Raw genomic sequence first — 25,206 nt, forward strand, 5'->3', positions numbered from 1 at the left:
ACAGAGAAAGGTACAAGGGATGGTTCTGAGCTTAACTAGTATAGAAAGTAAGGTACAAGGGATGGCTCCGGGTCTAACTAGGATGGAGAGTAAGGAGCAAGGGATGGTTCTGAGCTTAACTAGGATGGAGAGTAAGGTACAAGGGATGGTTCTCATCCTAACTATGATGGAGAGTAAGGAGCAACGGATGGTTCTGAGCTTAACTGGGATGGAGAGTAAGGTGCAAGGGATGGTTCTCATCCTAACTATGATGGAAAGTAAGGAGCAAGGGATGGTTCTGAGCTTAACTGGGATGGAGAGTAAGGTACAAGGGATGGTTCTGATCCTAACTATGATGGAGAGTAAGGAGCAAGGGATGGTTCTGAGCTTAACTAGGATGGAGAGTAAGGTACAAGGGATGGTTCTCATCCTAACTATGATGGAGAGTAAGGAGCAAGGGGTGGTTCTGAGCTTAACTAGGATGGAGAGTAAGGTACAAGGGATGGTTCTCATCCTAACTATGATGGAGAGTAAGGAGCAAGGGATGGTTCTGAGCTTAACTGGGATGGAGAGTAAGGTACAAGGAATGGTTCTGATCCTAACTATGATGGAGAGTAAGGAGCAAGGGGTGGTTCTGAGCTTAACTAGGATGGAGAGTAAGGTACAAGGGATGGTTCTCATCCTAACTATGATGGAGAGTAAGGAGCAAGGGATGGTTCTGAGCTTAACTGGGATGGAGAGTAAGGTACAAGGAATGGTTCTGATCCTAACTATGATGGAGAGTAAGGAGCAACGGATGGTTCTGAGCTTAACTAGGATGGAGAGTAAGGTGCAAGGAATGGTTCTCATCCTAACTAGGATGGAGAGTAAGGAGCAAGGGATGGTTCTGAGCTTAACTGGGATGGAGAGTAAGGTGCAAGGAATGGTTCTGATCCTAACTATGATGGAGAGTAAGGAGCGACGGATGGTTCTGAGCTTAACTAGGATGGAGAGTAAGGTACAAGGAATGGTTCTCATCCTAACTAGGATGGAGAGTAAGGAGCAAGGGATGGTTCTGAGCTTAACTGGGATGGAGAGTAAGGTACAAGGGATGGTTCTGATCCTAACTATGATGGAGAGTAAGGAGCGACGGATGGTTCTGAGCTTAACTAGGATGGAGAGTAAGGTGCAAGGAATGGTTCTCATCCTAACTAGGATGGAGAGTAAGGAGCAACGGATGGTTCTGAGCTTAACTAGGATGGAGAGTAAGGAGCAAGGAATGGTTCTCATCCTAACTATGATGGAAAGTAAGGAGCAAGGGATGGTTCTGAGCTTAACTGGGATGGAGAGTAAGGTACAAGGGATGGTTCTGATCCTAACTATGATGGAGAGTAAGGACCAAGGGATGGTTCTGAGCTTAACTAGGATGGAGAGTAAGGTACAAGGGATGGTTCTGATCCTAACTATGATGGAGAGTAAGGAGCAAGGGATGGTTCTGAGCTTAACTAGGATGGAGAGTTAAGGAGCAAGGGATGGTTCTGATCCTAACTATGATGGAGAGTAAGGAGCAAGGGATGGTTCTCATCCTAACTATGATGGAAAGTAAGGAGCAAGGGCTGCTTCTGAGCTTAACTGGGATGGAGAGTAAGGTACAAGGGATGGTTCTGATCCTAACTATGATGAAGAGTAAGGAGCAACGGATGGTTCTGAGCTTAACTGGGATGGAGAGTAAGGTGCAAGGAATGGTTCTCATCCTAACTATGATGGAAAGTAAGGAGCAAGGGATGGTTCTGAGCTTAACTAGGATGGAGAGTAAGGTACAAGGGATGGTTCTGATCCTAACTATGATGGAGAGTAAGGAGCAAGGGATGGTTCTGAGCTTAACTAGGATGGAGAGTAAGGTACAAGGGATGGCTCTGGGCCTAACTAGGATGGAGAGTAAGGTACAAGGGATGGTTCTGATCCTAACTATGATGGAGAGTAAGGAGCGACGGATGGTTCTGAGCTTAACTAGGATGGAGAGTAAGGTGCAAGGAATGGTTCTCATCCTAACTAGGATGGAGAGTAAGGAGCAACGGATGGTTCTGAGCTTAACTAGGATGGAGAGTAAGGAGCAAGGAATGGTTCTCATCCTAACTATGATGGAAAGTAAGGAGCAAGGGATGGTTCTGAGCTTAACTGGGATGGAGAGTAAGGTACAAGGGATGGTTCTGATCCTAACTATGATGGAGAGTAAGGAGCAAGGGATGGTTCTGAGCTTAACTAGGATGGAGAGTAAGGTACAAGGGATGGTTCTCATCCTAACTATGATGGAGAGTAAGGAGCAAGGGGTGGTTCTGAGCTTAACTAGGATGGAGAGTAAGGTACAAGGGATGGTTCTCATCCTAACTATGATGGAGAGTAAGGAGCAAGGGATGGTTCTGAGCTTAACTGGGATGGAGAGTAAGGTACAAGGAATGGTTCTGATCCTAACTATGATGGAGAGTAAGGAGCAAGGGGTGGTTCTGAGCTTAACTAGGATGGAGAGTAAGGTACAAGGGATGGTTCTCATCCTAACTATGATGGAGAGTAAGGAGCAAGGGATGGTTCTGAGCTTAACTGGGATGGAGAGTAAGGTACAAGGAATGGTTCTGATCCTAACTATGATGGAGAGTAAGGAGCAACGGATGGTTCTGAGCTTAACTAGGATGGAGAGTAAGGTGCAAGGAATGGTTCTCATCCTAACTAGGATGGAGAGTAAGGAGCAAGGGATGGTTCTGAGCTTAACTGGGATGGAGAGTAAGGTGCAAGGAATGGTTCTGATCCTAACTATGATGGAGAGTAAGGAGCGACGGATGGTTCTGAGCTTAACTAGGATGGAGAGTAAGGTACAAGGAATGGTTCTCATCCTAACTAGGATGGAGAGTAAGGAGCAAGGGATGGTTCTGAGCTTAACTGGGATGGAGAGTAAGGTACAAGGGATGGTTCTGATCCTAACTATGATGGAGAGTAAGGAGCGACGGATGGTTCTGAGCTTAACTAGGATGGAGAGTAAGGTGCAAGGAATGGTTCTCATCCTAACTAGGATGGAGAGTAAGGAGCAACGGATGGTTCTGAGCTTAACTAGGATGGAGAGTAAGGAGCAAGGAATGGTTCTCATCCTAACTATGATGGAAAGTAAGGAGCAAGGGATGGTTCTGAGCTTAACTGGGATGGAGAGTAAGGTACAAGGGATGGTTCTGATCCTAACTATGATGGAGAGTAAGGACCAAGGGATGGTTCTGAGCTTAACTAGGATGGAGAGTAAGGTACAAGGGATGGTTCTGATCCTAACTATGATGGAGAGTAAGGAGCAAGGGATGGTTCTGAGCTTAACTAGGATGGAGAGTTAAGGAGCAAGGGATGGTTCTGATCCTAACTATGATGGAGAGTAAGGAGCAAGGGATGGTTCTCATCCTAACTATGATGGAAAGTAAGGAGCAAGGGCTGCTTCTGAGCTTAACTGGGATGGAGAGTAAGGTACAAGGGATGGTTCTGATCCTAACTATGATGAAGAGTAAGGAGCAACGGATGGTTCTGAGCTTAACTGGGATGGAGAGTAAGGTGCAAGGAATGGTTCTCATCCTAACTATGATGGAAAGTAAGGAGCAAGGGATGGTTCTGAGCTTAACTAGGATGGAGAGTAAGGTACAAGGGATGGTTCTGATCCTAACTATGATGGAGAGTAAGGAGCAAGGGATGGTTCTGAGCTTAACTAGGATGGAGAGTAAGGTACAAGGGATGGCTCTGGGCCTAACTAGGATGGAGAGTAAGGTACAAGGGATGGTTCTGATCCTAACTATGATGGAGAGTAAGGAGCGACGGATGGTTCTGAGCTTAACTAGGATGGAGAGTAAGGTGCAAGGAATGGTTCTCATCCTAACTAGGATGGAGAGTAAGGAGCAACGGATGGTTCTGAGCTTAACTAGGATGGAGAGTAAGGAGCAAGGAATGGTTCTCATCCTAACTATGATGGAAAGTAAGGAGCAAGGGATGGTTCTGAGCTTAACTGGGATGGAGAGTAAGGTACAAGGGATGGTTCTGATCTTAACTAGGATGGAGAGTAAGGAGCAAGGGATGGTTCTGAGCTTAACTAGGATGGAGAGTAAGGTACAAGGGATGGTTCTGATCCTAACTATGATGGAGAGTAAGGAGCAAGGGATGGTTCTGAGCTTAACTAGGATGGAGAGTTAAGGAGCAAGGGATGGTTCTGATCCTAACTATGATGGAGAGTAAGGAGCAAGGGATGGTTCTCATCCTAACTATGATGGAAAGTAAGGAGCAAGGGCTGCTTCTGAGCTTAACTGGGATGGAGAGTAAGGTACAAGGGATGGTTCTGATCCTAACTATGATGGAGAGTAAGGAGCAACGGATGGTTCTGAGCTTAACTAGGATGGAGAGTAAGGTACAAGGGATGGTTCTGATCCTAACTATGATGAAGAGTAAGGAGCAACGGATGGTTCTGAGCTTAACTGGGATGGAGAGTAAGGTGCAAGGAATGGTTCTCATCCTAACTATGATGGAAAGTAAGGAGCAAGGGATGGTTCTGAGCTTAACTAGGATGGAGAGTAAGGTACAAGGGATGGTTCTGATCCTAACTATGATGGAGAGTAAGGAGCAAGGGATGGTTCTGAGCTTAACTAGGATGGAGAGTAAGGTACAAGGGATGGCTCTGGGCCTAACTAGGATGGAGAGTAAGGAGCAACGGATGGTTCTGAGCTTAACTAGGATGGAGAGTAAGGTACAAGGGATGGCTCTGGGCCTAACTATGATGGAGAGTAAGGAGCAAGGGATGGTTCTGAGCTTAACTAGGATGGAGAGTAAGGAGCAAGGGATGGTTCTCATCCTAACTATGATGGAGAGTAAGGAGCAACGGATGGTTCTGAGCTTAACTGGGATGGAGAGTAAGGTGCAAGGAATGGTTCTCATCCTAACTATGATGGAAAGTAAGGAGCAAGGGATGGTTCTGAGCTTAACTAGGATGGAGAGTAAGGTACAAGGGATGGCTCTGAGCCTAACTAGGATGGAGAGTAAGGAGCAAGGGATGGTTCTGAGCTTAACCAGGATGGAGAGTAAGGTACAAGGGATGGTTCTGATCCTAACTATGATGGAGAGTAAGGAGCAAGGGATGGTTCTGAGCTTAACTAGGATGGAGAGTAAGGTACAAGGGATGGTTCTGATCCTAACTATGATGGAGAGTAAGGAGCAAGGGGTGGTTCTGAGCTTAACTAGGATGGAGAGTAAGGTACAAGGGATGGTTCTCATCCTAACTATGATGGAGAGTAAGGAGCAACGGATGGTTCTGAGCTTAACTGGGATGGAGAGTAAGGTACAAGGAATGGTTCTGATCCTAACTATGATGGAGAGTAAGGAGCAACGGATGGTTCTGAGCTTAACTAGGATGGAGAGTAAGGTGCAAGGAATGGTTCTCATCCTAACTAGGATGGAGAGTAAGGAGCAAGGGATGGTTCTGAGCTTAACTGGGATGGAGAGTAAGGTGCAAGGAATGGTTCTGATCCTAACTATGATGGAGAGTAAGGAGCGACGGATGGTTCTGAGCTTAACTGGGATGGAGAGTAAGGTGCAAGGAATTGTTCTCATCCTAACTAGGATGGAGAGTAAGGAGCAAGGGATGGTTCTGAGCTTAACTAGGATGGAGAGTAAGGTACAAGGGATGGTTCTGATCCTAACTATGATGGAGAGTAAGGAGCGACGGATGGTTCTGAGCTTAACTAGGATGGAGAGTAAGGAGCAAGGAATGGTTCTCATCCTAACTAGGATGGAGAGTAAGGAGCAACGGATGGTTCTCATCCTAACTATGATGGAAAGTAAGGAGCAAGGGATGGTTCTGAGCTTAACTGGGATGGAGAGTAAGGTACAAGGGATGGTTCTGATCCTAACTATGATGGAGAGTAAGGAGCAAGGGATGGTTCTGAGTTTAACTAGGATGGAGAGTAAGGTACAAGGGATGGTTCTGATCCTAACTATGATGGAGAGTAAGGAGCAAGGGATGGTTCTGAGCTTAACTAGGATGGAGAGTTAAGGAGCAAGGGATGGTTCTGATCCTAACTATGATGGAGAGTAAGGAGCAAGGGATGGTTCTCATCCTAACTATGATGGAAAGTAAGGAGCAAGGGCTGCTTCTGAGCTTAACTGGGATGGAGAGTAAGGTACAAGGGATGGTTCTGATCCTAACTATGATGGAGAGTAAGGAGCAACGGATGGTTCTGAGCTTAACTAGGATGGAGAGTAAGGTACAAGGGATGGTTCTGATCCTAACTATGATGAAGAGTAAGGAGCAACGGATGGTTCTGAGCTTAACTGGGATGGAGAGTAAGGTGCAAGGAATGGTTCTCATCCTAACTATGATGGAAAGTAAGGAGCAAGGGATGGTTCTGAGCTTAACTAGGATGGAGAGTAAGGTACAAGGGATGGTTCTGATCCTAACTATGATGGAGAGTAAGGAGCAAGGGATGGTTCTGAGCTTAACTAGGATGGAGAGTAAGGTACAAGGGATGGCTCTGGGCCTAACTAGGATGGAGAGTAAGGAGCAAGGGATGGTTCTGAGCTTAACTAGGATGGAGAGTAAGGTACAAGGGATGGCTCTGGGCCTAACTATGATGGAGAGTAAGGAGCAAGGGATGGTTCTGAGCTTAACTAGGATGGAGAGTAAGGAGCAAGGGATGGTTCTCATCCTAACTATGATGGAGAGTAAGGAGCAAGGGATGGTTCTCATCCTAACTATGATGGAGAGTAAGGAGCAACGGATGGTTCTGAGCTTAACTGGGATGGAGAGTAAGGTGCAAGGAATGGTTCTCATCCTAACTATGATGGAAAGTAAGGAGCAAGGGATGGTTCTGAGCTTAACTAGGATGGAGAGTAAGGTACAAGGGATGGCTCTGAGCCTAACTAGGATGGAGAGTAAGGAGCAAGGGATGGTTCTGAGCTTAACTAGGATGGAGAGTAAGGTACAAGGGATGGTTCTCATCCTAACTATGATGGAGAGTAAGGAGCAAGGGATGGTTCTGAGCTTAAGTAGGATGGAGAGTAAGGTACAAGGGATGGTTCTCATCCTAACTATGATGGAGAGTAAGGAGCAAGGGGTGGTTCTGAGCTTAACTAGGATGGAGAGTAAGGTACAAGGGATGGTTCTGATCCTAACTATGATGGAGAGTAAGGAGCAACGGATGGTTCTGAGCTTAACTGGGATGGAGAGTAAGGTACAAGGAATGGTTCTGATCCTAACTATGATGGAGAGTAAGGAGCAACGGATGGTTCTGAGCTTAACTAGGATGGAGAGTAAGGTGCAAGGAATGGTTCTGATCCTAACTAGGATGGAGAGTAAGGAGCAAGGGATGGTTCTGAGCTTAACTGGGATGGAGAGTAAGGTGCAAGGAATGGTTCTGATCCTAACTATGATGGAGAGTAAGGAGCGACGGATGGTTCTGAGCTTAACTGGGATGGAGAGTAAGGTGCAAGGAATGGTTCTGATCCTAACTATGATGGAGAGTAAGGAGCAAGGGATGGTTCTGAGCTTAACTGGGATGGAGAGTAAGGTACAAGGGATGGTTCTGATCCTAACTATGATGGAGAGTAAGGAGCGACGGATGGTTCTGAGCTTAACTAGGATGGAGAGTAAGGTGCAAGGAATGGTTCTCATCCTAACTAGGATGGAGAGTAAGGAGCAACGGATGGTTCTGAGCTTAACTAGGATGGAGAGTAAGGAGCAAGGAATGGTTCTCATCCTAACTATGATGGAAAGTAAGGAGCAAGGGATGGTTCTGAGCTTAACTGGGATGGAGAGTAAGGTACAAGGGATGGTTCTCATCCTAACTATGATGGAGAGTAAGGAGCAAGGGATGGTTCTGAGCTTAACTAGGATGGAGAGTAAGGTACAAGGGATGGTTCTGATCCTAACTATGATGGAGAGTAAGGAGCAAGGGATGGTTCTGAGCTTAACTAGGATGGAGAGTTAAGGAGCAAGGGATGGTTCTGATCCTAACTATGATGGAGAGTAAGGAGCAAGGGATGGTTCTCATCCTAACTATGATGGAAAGTAAGGAGCAAGGGCTGCTTCTGAGCTTAACTGGGATGGAGAGTAAGGTACAAGGGATGGTTCTGATCCTAACTATGATGGAGAGTAAGGAGCAACGGATGGTTCTGAGCTTAACTAGGATGGAGAGTAAGGTACAAGGGATGGTTCTGATCCTAACTATGATGAAGAGTAAGGAGCAACGGATGGTTCTGAGCTTAACTGGGATGGAGAGTAAGGTGCAAGGAATGGTTCTCATCCTAACTATGATGGAAAGTAAGGAGCAAGGGATGGTTCTGAGCTTAACTAGGATGGAGAGTAAGGTACAAGGGATGGTTCTGATCCTAACTATGATGGAGAGTAAGGAGCAAGGGATGGTTCTGAGCTTAACTAGGATGGAGAGTAAGGTACAAGGGATGGCTCTGGGCCTAACTAGGATGGAGAGTAAGGAGCAAGGGATGGTTCTGAGCTTAACTAGGATGGAGAGTAAGGTACAAGGGATGGTTCTGATCCTAACTATGATGGAAAGTAAGGAGCAAGGGATGGTTCTGAGCTTAACTAGGATGGAGAGTAAGGTACAAGGGATGGTTCTGATCCTAACTATGATGGAGAGTAAGGTACAAGGGATGGTTCTGAGCTTAACTAGGATAGAAAGTAAGGTACAAGGGATGGCTCTGGGCCTAACGATGATGGGGAGTAAGGTACAAGGGATGGCTCTGGGCCTAACTATGATGGGGAGTAAGGTGCCAGGGATGGTTCTGGGATGGAGCACAAGTTCAATCAGTTGAATCAAAAACTTTGTTGGCACTTGTGCACGTGCTTCTCGAACACCTGGCTGGGTTATGCCACATCGTGGATTCTCTGGTTGTCATGTACTTTATGTCTTGTAACCCTGTATGGGAACTTGAAACGGCACTGTAGATTTGCAGTTTTTCAACTTTCATTCTCACATCTTGGGGGACAATTGTCAAAAACTTTCAAAAAAGTTTATTGTGGTCTTCCTGTGGTTTTTAGATATACCAGTGTCCTACTAGTTATCTTATAGCAACTTCATCGATGGATGCACGGTACAAGTATGTCATACAAGTACAGGGATACAATCAGTCATGCTATCCTGTTCCGACACATGCACATGGACTTTCAACCATTTTACTCCACAGAAAGTATTGGCATCACGTGATAAAAAAGGGTGAGATTTATTCAGTATACAAATATAATTTGCATTATTACTTTGTTTTTAAACTAAAAGTACTCAACCAAATTATAGCTTTTTTTTTTTTGTGAAAGATTTCCTATGTGCCAACCTATTTTTTGCAAAATATACTGGGTGTCGCTGAACTTTTTATTCACGGAATAGTATTCCTTGAAACTTCAGTGGGAGTTTCAGTTGTTATCGGGATAAATAGGTGCTTGAATTTCTGTCTCCTTGTTTTAGTCTGTTGTAGGTAGATTTTCAATGCTCTGACGGGACACAAAGATAAATCTTGCGAGTTGTTTGGACCAAGTACTGTCGATAGTGCTGGGATATGTAATTGTCTGTCAAGTTGTCCTGGCAACTGATTTTAAGCAATAAAATCCCATTTGAGTCCTAGATGCATGCTGTCTTGATGCGCTGTTTTCTCAAAGCATGTTTGTGCATAATCCCAGCATGTATTTCTGACATCTGGGCAGCTGTTGCTAGGGCAACCATAAATAGTGTTTCTTGTATTAGCATGTCCAAGGATGTCCGATCTAGAGGTGCATAAGCATCGCTTGTTGTTGTACTACTACGTTGAAATACCATGCAGGACCTCTGAATTTCTTTTGTTGGTCTTCAAACTTAAAAGAACGTAGCAGTGGTTCTGGTACTTCAGTCAACTTTATGTCAGTCTTCATAGTGATGATTATACTGAGAGAGGCTAGGTACGTTGATAACGTTGAGCCTTTTAGTTGTCTTGTGTGTCTCATATGACACAAGTAGTCAGTCACTTGAGGATGAGATGCTTTACCTGCAGTAAATCCTTTCTGCCTTGCATGTCTCAAATCTTTTCCACTTATCGTAAAGTGTCCAAGTAGATGTGCAAAAGAGACAGCCTTTACAGCTCTGGCAGAAAATATTTGTTTCTTCAAACAAGTCTTAATATGGTCCATATGAGGTCTTGTAGGACGTTGGGAAACCACATCCTTGGTGGCCAGTAGGGCCCGAACAAAATAAGTTGAAAGCGCCTTGTTTGCTTGATTTTCTGCAATTCCTCACGTATGCTCTTAGACTCTTCCATGATATGCTGTGTTGCCCAGAACTTGAGACACATAGTTATCCTGTAGTATCCCCCAGTTTTCTTGGTACCGTTGGAGACGTCGACCGACTGTCGACAGTTCTCTGGGAATGGCTGAGGGTGGAAGGAACCTGCTACTCCGAGCCTGAGCTTCAGCACTTGGAACCCTTCGCACCTCTAGGGGAACGACCCCACCTTGCCCCTGCAGAGCGACGAAAAGAACCTCTTCCACCTCTGAAGGTAGAAAACTTCTTTTCCTTGACCTTCTGTATCCCGGAAAACTTGGATTTAGCTGAGTAATGTTGAGACGTTTCATGTATCATGTTGGCCTGTGTGTCAATAGATTTAATCATCATTACTTCACAGGACTCTGAAGTAACATTCTCTGCAACTTTGCCTATGCCACCACCAAAGGAAGTTGAGGCCACCCAAGGAGTTCTCAGTAAGGGCTTGGTGTAGTTTTCACTCCAAATACATTCCAAAAGCAAACCTTGCCTCAAAAAGGTTAGTTCAGCAGAAGTCGACGCAAAGTGCTCTGAGATAAATATCTGGGCTTTCTTTTGAGTCAGCAATGCAGACAAGGTAATCCAGTCTTCCTCGGAGGTTGAGTCTTTGAATCTTGAGATCAGGGTTTCATTGATGGCTCTAGATTGTGAAAGTTTGCAAAACAAACATTGAGTAGTTGTATCCAACTGCGTCACCTTCTTATCCTCAACCCTCTAAGACCTACTGTGAGACTCTGATATAAGCTTGTAATCTTCATCTACATCAGGAGCCTTGGTAAACGGTTCCATGCCATGCAGGGGAAACTTCTTTGGGTTGAACGTTGGCATATGCTGACCCTGATATTTAGTTGCTTTATCAAACGCCATGCATAGATTCTCCGGAACCCTAAATATAGGTTCAATTGGAGGAATGGTGAGCGTATCAAAATTGTCGTCAATCATCTTATAAGTATTGGAAGCTGATTTTAATTCAAACCATCAGCAATCCAAGATGTTACTTCTGCATCTGGAAAAAACGGCATCCCCTTCATCATCATACTAGTAGGTGTCTGTGCATGCAGGCCTGCGCGCAGGTGAGCGCTCCTGATAACCATCTCTAGAGGAGTCCATATGCCTTCGTGCAGGTGAATCCCATGAGAGTAGTCTAGGCGATGATTCTTGCATGCAGTTATGATGATCCTCAAAGTCTGACGCCAATGGATACCCACATTTACAGTGACTTGTACCATGTCTACATGGGGAGTCTCTATCACTGCGGTGTTTGGAGGTGGTCGATTCTTCCTCATAGGTAGACTGTAAACTTCTGCTGTTCTGCTGTAGACTTGAACTGGATACTCGTATGTAGGTCACTGAGCAGGACTTCATCATCTTGACAGTGAGCTTCTGATCAGCTGATCGGACCCCTTGACTACTGCAATCTTGGCCCAGTTACTTCGAGGTAATTATAGTACTGCTACGCAGGGTCGCTGACATTGGACTGTGGGGCTCTGGCGGCCTTTTCTTCTGCAAAGCATTGCTCCATCATGGACATCATCTTCTCTGAAAACTGCATAAACCAACTCGGGTCAAACCTCTGCACTGAGCTTGTCGGGGAGACAAAGGGGATCACAAACCTTGTGTCTGTGATGGCTGTAGGGGTTGACTCAAGTCCTGCGCCGGAGTAGAAACTATTGCTGTCACACTAGCCATCATAACAGGTTGACTGAAGACTGGAACCTCTGGCAGGAAGATTGGGGGTTTGTCAAAAATGTATGCTTCATGTGGTGGGAGTATCTCCGAAGAGATGGACCCCGATTTCTGTGGGGAACTTGATGAGTTTTCAAAGCTGATGATTTCGTTTTCCCACCCGCCGATGCAGATGTGCTTCTTAGTCTGGGATCACTCAGAAGATGATGATCTCTTCAGACTGGAGACAGTAGATGCCACTGCACCAGATGACTGCCTCTGGGAGCAACTAGGCAATTCACTAGAATGATGAATTTCAGCATCAGTCAACAAATGATTACTAGTGCTTTATTAGTATTTTTACCTGACATGACTTGGTTATGCCTTCTACAGCAAATATGTGACTACTTAACTGTGGAATAGTTAAATTTTGACAAAGGATACAATGTGAGCTGAAAGAGCAAATGTCAGTACAAGAAGGACAATATAAATGAGGGTCAACCGCCAACAACCAATATTTGCAAAGCCAACAAGTTTTCATCATATGTTATGAAACATACAACGATGAATACAAGTCAAATAGGCACACAAATTATGTACAATTTAGTAATAATTTTGTTACATGTTCTAAATATATGGATAAAAATCCGAATACAGCTGTAATTTAGTTGATTACAAGGCCAAAACTAGTAAAGGATATGGGACCACGGTGCCCTCCTGTCCGTCCTCTAGGGCGAATAAGGAGAGAGTGAAGAACATGGTCTGTCATGTGACTGGTTTGCGTGCAAAATGCACAGGTTCAATCGAGGTTATTAATTTTATGTCCACTTTAAAGAAGGGAACTTCAAGGGATTCAAGTGTTCCACTATGTTTGGATAAGGAGACGAACATAATAAGAATGAGTCAGGATAAGGAAAAATTGGGGATTTTCCCCATGAAAAGTATTGTACTGAACACAGCCAAACAGTTGTGGGCTTATTACACATCCTCAGCTGTGAGATTAACCTTTTAAGCTAGCCTTTGTATGTAAACAGTAAGGTAGGTGTACTCACTGATGCCCACACTTTGGTGTGCTCTTGTAGCATGTGCTTCCCATCTATATTCAATGCTTGTTCCATATCCTGAAACAAATGCATGCATCTTTACTCTTAGCTTCTGAACTGTAGTTTTAGAAATATCATGTACATGTCTTGTTTTATCAGTTCCTAAGTTCTGGTGCCTTTTACTCATGACGACAACAGTAACATGATAGCATCTGCACGATGGCCACATGTGGCTTACACACCCTCTATAGGTTTGAGATACCATTAGAAATATGCAGCAGTAGCTCCTTTCATTGTGTTGGTTTAGACTTACTATCTTGACCTGGTTGAGGAGGTCAGGGACTAAATGTGGCACCTCATGCTGGTCTGCAGGCTTGGTGTAATGAGCCACAGTCAGGATATGATACAGCTTCGTTCTGCAATAGAACAACAGGCTCATGTGCTGCAATCTCATATCTGACAAGCTTTCATTACTAAACATGTACTACTCCGCCAGTGAAGGAGACCCTGTCTGGCTGCACTCTCCACCGTCTAGTCACTAAGTACCTGTCTGGCTGCACTGTCCACCTTTAAGCAAACAAGTACCTGTCTGGCTAAACTGTCCACCTTCTAGTCACTAAGTACCTGTCTGGCTGAACTGTCCACCTTCTAGTCACTAAGTACCTGTCTGGCTGAACTGTCCACCTTTAGTCACTAAATACCCATCTGGTTCCACTGTCCACCTTCTTGGGACTAAGTACCCCTCTGACTGCATTGTCCACCTTCAAGTGACCAAGTACCTGTCTGGCTGCACTGTTACTGTGCTGGAATCCAGGTAAACCATTCCTACAGCAGCTGCCACGACTGACGTAGACTCAGGAATCTGCACAATGCCAGTTGTCACTTTGTATGACACATTTTCACCTGTGGATGTCCTGCCCCTGAAGAAAGAGTATAAATCTGAATGAGAAAACAGACTCATCAATATTGCCTGTTTTCCAGGTCTGCTCTGGAAAAGTATACTACCACCAAGTTCAGTCTAAGTCAAGGAAATACAAAAGAATGTTTCATTTAAAAATCCAAACCTACAAAAAAGCACCAGTACACCACTAGACCCATCTATGTGCCAAGTTTGGTGAAGAAATAGTGAATGGTTTTAAAGTTCTGAACACATCCACCACTTTATCAAAATTAAGAGTGTTGTCATGGAATCCATTAAAAATAAAATTCTCACATTGGTGTAACCCTGAAAAGGCACATCTAGGGATCATGGTGAACATGGTGTACCAATTTTGATAAAGCTTAAGTTTGGGAGATCTGCTGCGGACAAGATGACATCCTCATAGTCACAACCTTCCAACTTTCCATGGCAATCGTGAAAAAATAAAATTCATATCTGGGTGTAATCCTCAAAAGGCACATCTAGGAATCATGCTTGACATATGTACCAAGTTTGATGAAGATAGATGTATAGTTTGAAAGACCTGTCCTTGACAAGATGACATCCTCATAGTCACAGCCTAAGTGATGTTTCCTTGGAAACAGCAAAAGACAAAATTAATGTCTGGAACTAATCCCCAAAAGGCACATCTAGTTATCATGACTAACCAAGTTTGGTTAAGATATCACGAATAGTTCAGAAGATATACTTCAGACAAAGTATGATGGGTGAATGTACAGACGGATGAACAAAGCTTATTTCTATATGAACAACGAAAATGCGGGGGATAATAAAACAGTAGGGTTTTCAATACTTTGAAGAGAGTTTTCCTTGAAGTAAATGAACTGTATTTCCTCTGATTAGTGCACAGTAGTTTATTTTACAGAGTTCCAGTCCTGGTGGTTATTAGGGGCCTGGCGCTTTTGCACTTACTGGGTCTAATTACCATGTTTGTCAGTGAGCTGCTTTACTCCCAGCACTTATTAGAGGCCTTGTGATGTATAGGGGAAAACAGGTTTTGGTATACCATGTAAAACTGGAGGGGGAGGGAAATCCAGACACTGATGGTTTTACATTGTCTGCCAAAACCGAGAAGTGTTTTCTCTAACATATAAAGCATCAATGATTGATAATTACAATGTAGATCATCATTTAATGAAGCCTCATAACAATAACTGAAGCTCATGTAAAATCAATTTAACGACAGTAACTGTAAATAGATATTTCAATGCCACTTCCTTCGTCGGCCCTGTGGCCATGTGGTAGAGTGTCTGGCTACAAATCTGAGACTGCCACTTCCAAACATTTTTGCAGAAAGCGACATTCATGTGTGAATAAGATAACATAAGTTGTTCACTGGTCACGAGACTTGCATGGTTGAGGTATCTCAACCCTTTGGGCTCAGGGAACATCAACAAACATCAAGGTTACATCAACCCATGGTCCTTGACTGACCAGTGAACAACATATTTATCTTACCAAAAACCTCAATGTTAATTTTGAACAGTTTGAAGCATGGATATCAGATAGTACACTTCAGCCAACCTGTGTTGATCAAACGACTTGAATCTTGCATAGGTATTGTCTTAGTAAAGTCCCCATGATGTAATTCCCCTTCTTAATATTCACAGGGACAACATTTGAATGTTTTGTCAAAATTTATTTAATGGAAAGGAAGTAAAACGTTTTCGTAGCTATCAAAGATTTTGCGAACACAAGAAAAACAGATTTAGAGTTATCCCTCTTCTACTGACTTCCAATTTGCAAAATATCAGTAATTTCCGTGCATCATGCAACATTAGATGTTATTTGAGATAAAAAAAGTAACTACCACAAAGTACTGAATGAGTTGCTATTGGCACAGGGGTGCATTGCAATGTACCTCTCTTGTACATGGGGTACATTGAAAATAAGAAAAGAGTGCACAGCCAATCAGACAGCAACATTTATGTTTGAGATAAGATAGATAGGCATAAAATGTCCAATTAAATATTTTATGACTGTTGTAACCACATTTTTCTATTAAATATTCACAAAACAAAACACGTGCTTTTGTCTTGTCAGTCAACCCGTACAGGACGCCTCAACGCCTCCTACAGCCAAGAGCATGCAAGTTTTGTTGTCTACCTCTTACCTCACATTTCATGTTGAATGTATCAGACAGAATGAGGGAAGGTGGGTTGCTGTACCACAAGGACTTCCTTCAAAGAATCAAGAACCTCTACCGGTTTGTATGATTCTTTTACAGCTACAATCATAAAACAGATTCCAAAGATAACAATGAGATAAACCAGATTTCACTGTTTTGCTCTTGGATACTGGATATGACAGGGTGTCATGGGCATTTCCGTTGACTCCCCTGAGTTCCAATGTTCTCTCTAATACAGGATTCAGGGGTTGGCTCTGCCTTTGTCTGGAATTACCTCTCGGCAAGCAAAATTCCTGCACCAGTTGCAGATATATTTCTGCCTTTGCAGAGGGATTTGACAAACATTCAGTATGAGGATAGATGGGCCTGTTGTGGGTCAACACCCTCTGGCTCAGCACTTCTTAGCAGATGTGGACAGAACTGGTCCAACTGTCCAGCGCAGTGTTCCTTGTTGACATAGCTCTTGATTGGGTGTCTGGTCCTTGTTTTCCATAAGGATAGGGCAACTGTTTTCCATAAGGATAGGGTAGCATTAGGAGGCCAGATTCTTCCCATCCTAAGATTGCCTCACTCCTTTCATGTACTGTATATGACCATGTGTAAGCCGACCCCAGTGATAAGCTGACCCCCTAATTTAATCCCTAAAATCAGCATGTCAAAATGGTATGTTCTGGGTATAAGACGACCTCCTCACACCAACAATCAAGCTATCAAGCTTCAAGCTTTCACTCAGCCTCCATCATCTGGTACCTTTCGTTGACTTTGCCCACGTCTTAGATGTCCATAAGACACTTAAGGCTTATAACAAATCAACAGCTTTGATCCTTAAGGGAGGGATGGCAATTTTCTGTGAATCCTTAAGTGAGTGGCAAGTGCTCTAAGTAACCAGTTGCCCGGGTACGTGTAACAACTTTGCCCTTGGAACCTGATCTGGCACAGGCATTAGTTTGGTGAAGATAGTAGACATGCCGATGGGGAGCACACGGAACTGATAACATCTCATATTGAAGAAAAACCTGAGGTATTTCCCAAACCTGACGCAAGGACAAGCTGAGTGAGGAGTTAATTTCTCCCAAGCCCTCCCTACCCCCCTCCTCCATGGCTTCCTCATTGCAAACCTCCAAAAGCAAACTCTCTGTTTCCTGAAAAGGTTCTGATGGGTCGGAAGAGGGTGGCGAGGATGGTGAGGATGGTGAACGAGGATCGAGCAGGGCCGAGGTGCCTCACTTGACTCAACAATAACAGAACCACAGTGCTGAGATGTGAGGGAAGTGTCTGGCATAACAGGATTCAAGAAACACATCAAGAAGCATGGATGCAAGTGACTGGCAGTACCAAATTCAGCTGTGGACCCATGACTGAAGCACCAACTAACATCAGGTACTGGGGTCGGGACCAGGCCAAGAGATCGACCTGGAGCTGAGGCATGAGCAGGTCACGTAGGCTGAGGAAAGGCCATCCCCCAAGCTGAAACTCATGTTAGTCCCACCCCTGGGGTTATGTCCCACATCGGAGCCTAAGCTGACCAATGCACCGGGGTTACCACTAGAGCCCAGATGAAAACCAATCTCCTTACACTGCATCGAAACTGGACATCCCATCTGAGATTAGTGACTTGTTCTTGAAGCAAATCTGATATCATATCCAATGTTATAGCTGCAGAGAGGGTAGAAGATGTAGCAGGTGTTGCCTTAGAAGTTGAAGTAAAAGTAACAAAACACATAAGCTGTATTTGAATGCTACAAACTAGAGCCAGTTAAAGATTAAACATGGAATGCAAAGCAGAAATGAGGCTTAGCTTTTTTAAAAAACTGTTTATACACACCAAAAAAGTGAAGTTGAGAGTGAAACGAATATGCCATCAAAATTACCCAAACCATGACTTACCACAGTTCACTGAAGAATTTAGGCAAGCCTACCATGCAATATGCAAACATAATATATGAAGCCACTACAGCGTGGTCCACCACCTTGCCTGCCATATGGCTGAAAACAGCGAACCCATGACAAAGTCACAACAAGAGATGAATAAGAGAATCAATATGAGAAGTCCATCTAATGTTCAAGAGTAAATAAAAGAACCATACATACAGAATGAGTATCTTTCTCAGTCGCCATCAAAGTAGAGAATGGACACAATGCACATCGTTCCAGAGGAACGACAGCATGAAAAGGATGGTACAAAGTGAATGGCTAGTGTTACCTGCTCTTGGCTGCAGGGGGGGTTGCTGAGGCATCCTGTAGGGATGGTCTCACACGACAAAGACTAGTTGTTTGTTTTGTAAATATTTTATGAAAAAATATGGTTACATCAGTCATAGAATTTCTCAGATGTACATTTTATGCCTATATGTACCTCCAGGAGGACTGCTTCTGAAAAACAACTGCCATTTCCAAATGAAAGAAAATGGCATTGGTTTATCATAATGTATGAGAATATGTACAGGGTACACAATACAGAATCCTACAGATTTGATCAGCTTACATGAACTGCTGTGTCTTGGAGTCTGTCCATCCTGACGGCCCAATCTGATCCAGTTCAACTGTCACGGCAGATTGCTGAAATAGAATGTTGGTACACAATAAACAATTAAGTTGCTGCACTGGGCAATATTTCAGCTCTACGAGCGTAACATGAAAATATTTGGATTAGTCAAACCAGTGAGTGATAATATCAGCAGCATCTCATCTCATCACAAGATACTCAATCAACCAAGTCATCAAATCTGACCACGCAATCTCATTCAGTTGCCCTGTATGACAAGGGCTTATAGTCACAAGACATTGGTTCCTGTCGGTGTAAAACCCAAATATTCTCAGCATGCCAGAAATCTGGTCCCGGTTGACGCAAACCCAAAACATTCTGGCAGCATATGTTCGTGTGGTTTTCTCCACTCTTCCTTGACTCATCCAACCATATATACCTTCATTTTTCTCCAAGGTAATTTTGTCTTGCAAAATCTGTTGAATGTTTTTGGCTAATAACACAAAATTTGCTTGAGTGCCCAGATTCAATGACCAAAATTTAATTTTCAGATTAAAATTGATGTTTTTCCTTATCCTGACTCATGATTATTACGCTAACAAAATCTGATGGAATCAGTGGTGGGTCAGGCCACACGCTGGATTCTCTGGTTGTCTTCATTTTACATCCTGTAACCCGTATGGGTACTTGCAAATAGCACTGTAGACTTGCAAACTTTCAACTTTCATTCTGTATCCTGCGGGCACCACACTTGATACACTTGTCAATGAAAGTGTCTTGTGAAATCTTCGTCTGGTTTTAGTTATACTAATGTCCTACTAGTTATCTAATAGCAACTTCATTGTTTGACACATGTTCAAATGTGAAATTCAATCCCTTCTTCGGGTACAAGTACAGCATGCAAGTATAGGGATACAATCACTCATGCTAGTCTGTTCTGAGACATGCCCATGGATTCTCAACCATTATACTCCGCAGAGTGTTTTGGCATCGTGACACAGAGGGTGAGATTTTTCTGCCTTTCAGGAACCATTGGTTGTTGTGCTACAACTAGTGGACCAAATTGATGAATGCCAGTGATGTCTTTGGTGGTGATATATCTGGGGTAGTGGTAGGCTAACACTGTATTGGATTTTCAAAAGCATCCCTCCATAATTGTTGTTATTGAGCAGTTTCCATGTAGAACAAGCGTGGACTCTAGGGTTCTTACCTCATGTGGATTGGAGGGAAGTGGTGGCCTGCTGCTTTGTATGCTCACAATGTAATGGTTCTCTTCCAGACTGATATAGCATTCCTTGACATGTCTGTAGTTGATAAGGGAATAAACAGACGCTTGAATTTCTTTTTCCTTGTCTTTGTCTGCTGCAGGTGGGTTTTCAATGCTCTGATGGAAGACAAGGATATTCTTGCATGTCACTTAGGCCGAGAATTGATGACAGTGCTGGGATGTGAAACTGTCTGTTAGGCTGTCCAGACGGCTGATTCTCGGCAATAAAATCCCATATGAGTCCGAGGAGTACACCGTTATGATGCACCATTTTCTTGAGCATGTTCATGCATAGTCCAGCGCAGTTATGTTTGACATCTGGACAGCTGTTGCTAAGTCAACCAGAAATAGTGTTTTCTGGGATAGCAGGTCCATGGGTGTACGATCTAGTGGCTCATAAGCATTGCCTTTAATCTGCTGACAGGAGATCTCTATGACCCGAGAAGATTGTCAAACAATGCTCCACATTTTCATGTGGACTGCAAATGAAGCCTTTCCCATGTTGAAAGGATGGTTTACATCTGTTGATGACTTCCTGATACATGAACTGTGACAGAGTTCTGAGCATGGGGTCGTCAACAATGGACCAATCAGATTCCAGAAAAGTGACGTCACCGGTGTTGCAGTCAAATGGTCATTGTGGAAACTTGTGGAAACTTGTGCAGTCACTGATTTTTTTTGCCAGCACTCAGCCTTGTCTGAAAGTCACTGTACGGTCTGTCCTGGAGTTACGCAAGCGAATGGAAGCGCGTTAAAAAACTTCACCACACAGTATTGATTTAATAAGACTGTCTCCCTGGCAGTTGGCCTTGTTCTTCCACTTTTTATTCTTTATTGAAAACAGAGATCAACCGGTATTTAGATCTCAAGCAAGTTTTTCATCTAATGCCAGCAAACATGCCATAATGAAATACAAGACAAAAATGTATCAAGTACGCACAATTTAGTAATAATTCTGCTTGAGATGATATAAGGCCAAAACCTGAAAGGATATGGTGCCGTATCAGGACCCAGGTGCCTCACATCCGTTGTCTAGGGTGATGAAGGAGAGAGTGACAAGCATGCCAGTCATGTGGCCAATCACAGGCAAACTGCAGCGCAAACGGGGTTGTGCAGCATAGAGAATATGACAAGTCTTTTTATATGCAAGCGAAGCGAGCAAAGGTTGGCAATGTACTTTCCTCGCTTCAGATAGAAAAATATTTTTCATGACAAAATGAAATATTGCCACAATCAAAGGTACACTCCCATTTCCTCATTTGGTTGTGCTCAGAGATTTCCTAGCCCATGTTTAATAATAACTCATGTGAAATGTTTTATTCAACATTTTAAGCGCCACTCGTGGTATTCAGATCGTTCTCTGCCTCCATTATCCCTGCCAGCTTCCGGTTGAATGGAGTGACGGAACAAGAATAAACAGAAATTAATAAGTAATACCCTATTGCTTAATTTTATCATGAACCTTTTGGAGTCTATTTGTCTATATGTCGTAGCTATTGTCAGAAATTTCGTAACATTTATTCTGCATAAAAACCCTTGTGGCGTAATGGGTGAAGGAAGTAGGGGAGGGAACTGTAAGCATTCCATATGGAATAATACCTTCCTGTTCCTTTACTTCACTGAACCGGAAGCTGGAAGGGGTAATGGAGGCGAAGAACGGTCTGATATACCACGAGTTGCGATTAAAATGTTGAATAAAAAATATTTCACGTGAGCAATTGTTCAACATGGAGCTGAAACTGTGAGAGCACAACCCAGTGAAGTAATGGGTGTATACCTCTGATGGTGACGATATTGTATTTTGACATGAAACATATTTTTCAAACCGAAGCGAGGGAAGTACGTTGCCAACCTTTGCTTGCTTTGCTCGCACGTAAGAAGACTGGTCATTTTCTCCATGCTGCGCCACCCATTTCGCTACAGTTTACCTGTAGGCCAATGCATGGGCTAAAGGGAGGCTACTTGTGAGTGAATGTTGATTTTATGTCCTCTTCAATGAAGGGAACTATGTTCTGATAGAGGGAGACAAGCATAATAATCATGAGTCAGGATGAGAAAAAATATAGACTCATTCAAGTTGTCGTTATACAACAGAGTTGACAACTTGTTACTTACTGTCGGGTTCTGTATATGGATGTCCTGTACCATGATGGAAGGATGTGACCGATGAGCGTACAGTTTAGAGCCAATGCTGACACAGCTCCAACCCTGTCGGAAACAGAAACATTGTTGGTCAGAGGGAGGTTTACATGATCTGTCACAAGTGGCACTGCTACATCAGAGGGAGGTTTACATGATCTGTCACACGTGGCACTGCTACATCAGAGGGAGGTTTACATTGTCTGTCACAAGTGGAACTGCTATATTAGGGAGTTGTTTACATTGTCTGTCACAAGTGGCACTGCTACATCAAAGGGAGGTTTACATGATCTGTCACAAGTGGCACTGCTACATTAGAGGGAGGTTTACAAGGTCTGTCACAAGTGGCACTGCTACATCAAAGGGAGGTTTACATGATCTGTCACAAGTGGCACTGCTACATTAGAGGGAGGTTTACAAGGTCTGTCACAAGTGGCACTGCTACATCAAAGGGAGGTTTACATGATCTGTCACAAGTGGCACTGCTACATTAGAGGGAGGTTTACAAGGTCTGTCACAAGTGGCACTGCTATATTAGGGGTTGTTTACATTGTCTGTCACAAGTGGCACTGCTACATCAGAGGGAGGTTCACGAGGTTTGTCACAAGTGGCACTGCTACATTAAGAGGTTGTTTACATGGTCTGTCACAAGTGGCACTGCTGCATTAGAGGGAAGTTCATGAAGTCAGTCAAAACTGCCACTGCTTTAGCTGTTCAATACATCTGGCTGGATTTTTGGCATATTTCATACACTGACCGTACCATTGATCTAAAGTTATTCTCATACTCACTCGATTCACAGTTTGCATTCGGTAGGCCACCCCTGCCTTCATATCCACAGCAAATGCCTCTGTAACAGCACATTACAGTTCATGTGACATATTACACTGGAAATCTTCATTAGAACCTAATCTGTGTCTGCAGACCAAAGACATAATTATTTATCTGTTTTAAAGTGAGGTCCATTTAACAAAAAGTATGAACATTATGGATGATGATGAAAATGAAATGACACCTCCATCTGTAGTGTAAAGCAGAAGGTTTCATAAACTGACCTTTCAATGGTTCTCCATCAACTTGAGTTTGAACAACTGGGTAGAACTTGACCGGTAAAGACAGAGCTCTATTCAGTCGGATGAATAATCCATTCTGAGAGTCAAATGCTGCCGCTACCTTACCATTGCCTGTTCAGAAGAAAGTTGTGAAACATAATTGTCCCTATAAAAGAGGTTAGCATGAAGACAAATGTTGCTGATACCGAGTTTGATGCAACCCTCATCAATTTGTAGATATGAAGGCTTCTTCGATGGATATACTGATTGTTCCGAGACAGACACAAAACATGTACCCATTATTTTCTTCCTTTCTTCCAACCATTGTTGTTCATGATGTTTTACAGTGCAAACCACTGAATAAGGGCCATCTTATTCTTTATTCATTTTGGTAAATGTGTCAGTTGTGAAATAGAATTTACAAAAAGAGAAGCAACTGACATTCACTAACATCAAATGAAGAGGGTCTTTCCAACCAACAATGTCTTTTGACACAGTATCATGTCAGTGACCTCACACCACAGAGATTACAACACATAATGCTGTAACGGTATTCCTTGAAGCCGTTAAGCTTGACAGTTTCACCCAGTTCACCTATTCCATGACTTCTCTCAGAATCCATCTTTTTGGACAATCCACACCTGTCAGTTACCTACTGTCACTGTGTTTACATCTAACAAGACCAGATCAACATGAACATTGCAATAACTGCAAAAACATCACAAAACCATCAAAGATATCAAAGATATCAAATATTAGACATGTATGTTCAGAAAGTATTCAGTAATTATTGTTGGCACAATGTATCCAGGACTGTGCTTATATAACATACAAATTATTTTAGATATGGTTAGAGATACCAATACAAGTACATAGTATATTGGTGCTTGTCCGTATTTGAATCTCGCAGTCTGAGTTATACAACATGATAAATACAAATGATTGTTACAAAAGAAGACTTCCGGCAGCTGACTTCATTATTGAAAGAAACAAAACCCAAGAGTCCGTTGTAATTACTTTCATAGTATACATTATGTCTGATACAGTTTGAAAATTTTAAGATAAATTGTATGTTCTTATCCTATCTAATGGTATGCACTTCTCTCTCTTGATTTGACACTGAGTAGAAGAATGTAAACTTTCTCCCCTTGGCCTCTCTTGACCAACCACCCAAATGCTCCATGCTACCCTCATTATAAGATGTTGTCATTTAAAGCATGTGGCATGCACCTGCAGCTACCCACATGACCATCTCAAAATCATCATTCTCATTCTTGGAGCAACTGGATAAGATCAATCTAGGAGATGTCTGTGTAATTCCTGAATGTAGGCTGTCATCAAATTTGGGTACAATAGTGCATGAGATATCAGGTTAAAGGGAGCTTGAAAAGTGGTTAAAGAGTCAGGGTGACCTTGATGACAAGGCCAAGATCACCCAAATCAACCGGAGCCTACCTAATGGCCCAGTGCAGGCTGTCACCAAATTTGAAGACAATGTGAACAACAGTTCATGAGATATCATGTCAACCAGAGTTTCAAGTGTGGTTAAAGAGTTGTGGTGACCTTGACAATAAGGTCAAGTTCAACAAAATCAACTGGTGTCTATGTAATCCCCCAATGTAGGATGTCACCAAATTTGAAGACATTAGGTATTACAGTTCATGAGATATCATGTCAACAAGAGTTTTAAGAGTGGTCAAAGAGTCATGGTGACCTTGAAAATAAGGTCATAGAACAGTTATGGAGAGCCATCATAGATGCTAACGCCTGTGTCGCATGTGGATTAGAAGCTGTTGGGTGTGGTAACACAGCGAAGGTGTAAGCCTGTAAGAGAAGGTGGCTCTCATCCTGAAGGATAATGTAGTGCGACACACTTCCACCCTCGATGTTGAGAACAACGGAATAAATAGGCCCTTGCAGAGATAGCAGTGATCTTTAGAAGCCCTAACAAGGCAAAGCTGCAGGTCTTCAATGTCATGTGCCTTAGGATCATGGATAATGGTGGCATGATAAAAGTACAATCGGGTTGTCCCAAAAACTGGCTCTTGGGAGATTCTTGTTGAACCATGTGTCGAATAGGTAGACTTGGGGCTATGATAATGGGAAGACAAGTACCCGAAAGGTCTGTGGGTTCAATTGCAACTCTGTGGGACATGGCTAATTGGAGCAGGACAGCATGTCTGCCATGACATTCCTGACTATGTGTCTGGCTCAAGCAT

General features: G+C 43.2%; 1 protein-coding gene across 1 annotated transcript in view; it reads right to left on the reverse strand.

Annotated features, from left to right (window-relative positions):
• The window catches only part of LOC137261166 (uncharacterized protein KIAA2013 homolog), a 37,878-nt gene that overhangs the window by 6,119 nt on the left and 6,553 nt on the right, over positions 1 to 25,206 (reverse strand). The window contains exons 4-10 of the mRNA XM_067798872.1: positions 22,991 to 23,119; positions 22,727 to 22,785; positions 21,912 to 22,004; positions 18,530 to 18,603; positions 13,756 to 13,896; positions 13,290 to 13,392; positions 12,986 to 13,054 (exon numbers count right to left, since the gene is read on the reverse strand). Of these exons, the coding sequence (XP_067654973.1) occupies positions 12,986 to 13,054; positions 13,290 to 13,392; positions 13,756 to 13,896; positions 18,530 to 18,603; positions 21,912 to 22,004; positions 22,727 to 22,785; positions 22,991 to 23,119 (668 nt within the window). The remainder of the gene's footprint in view (positions 1 to 12,985; positions 13,055 to 13,289; positions 13,393 to 13,755; positions 13,897 to 18,529; positions 18,604 to 21,911; positions 22,005 to 22,726; positions 22,786 to 22,990; positions 23,120 to 25,206) is intronic.

Source organism: Haliotis asinina, chromosome 14 (genome assembly GCF_037392515.1).
Source record: "Haliotis asinina isolate JCU_RB_2024 chromosome 14, JCU_Hal_asi_v2, whole genome shotgun sequence".
NCBI classification, from domain to species: Eukaryota; Metazoa; Mollusca; class Gastropoda; order Lepetellida; family Haliotidae; genus Haliotis; species Haliotis asinina.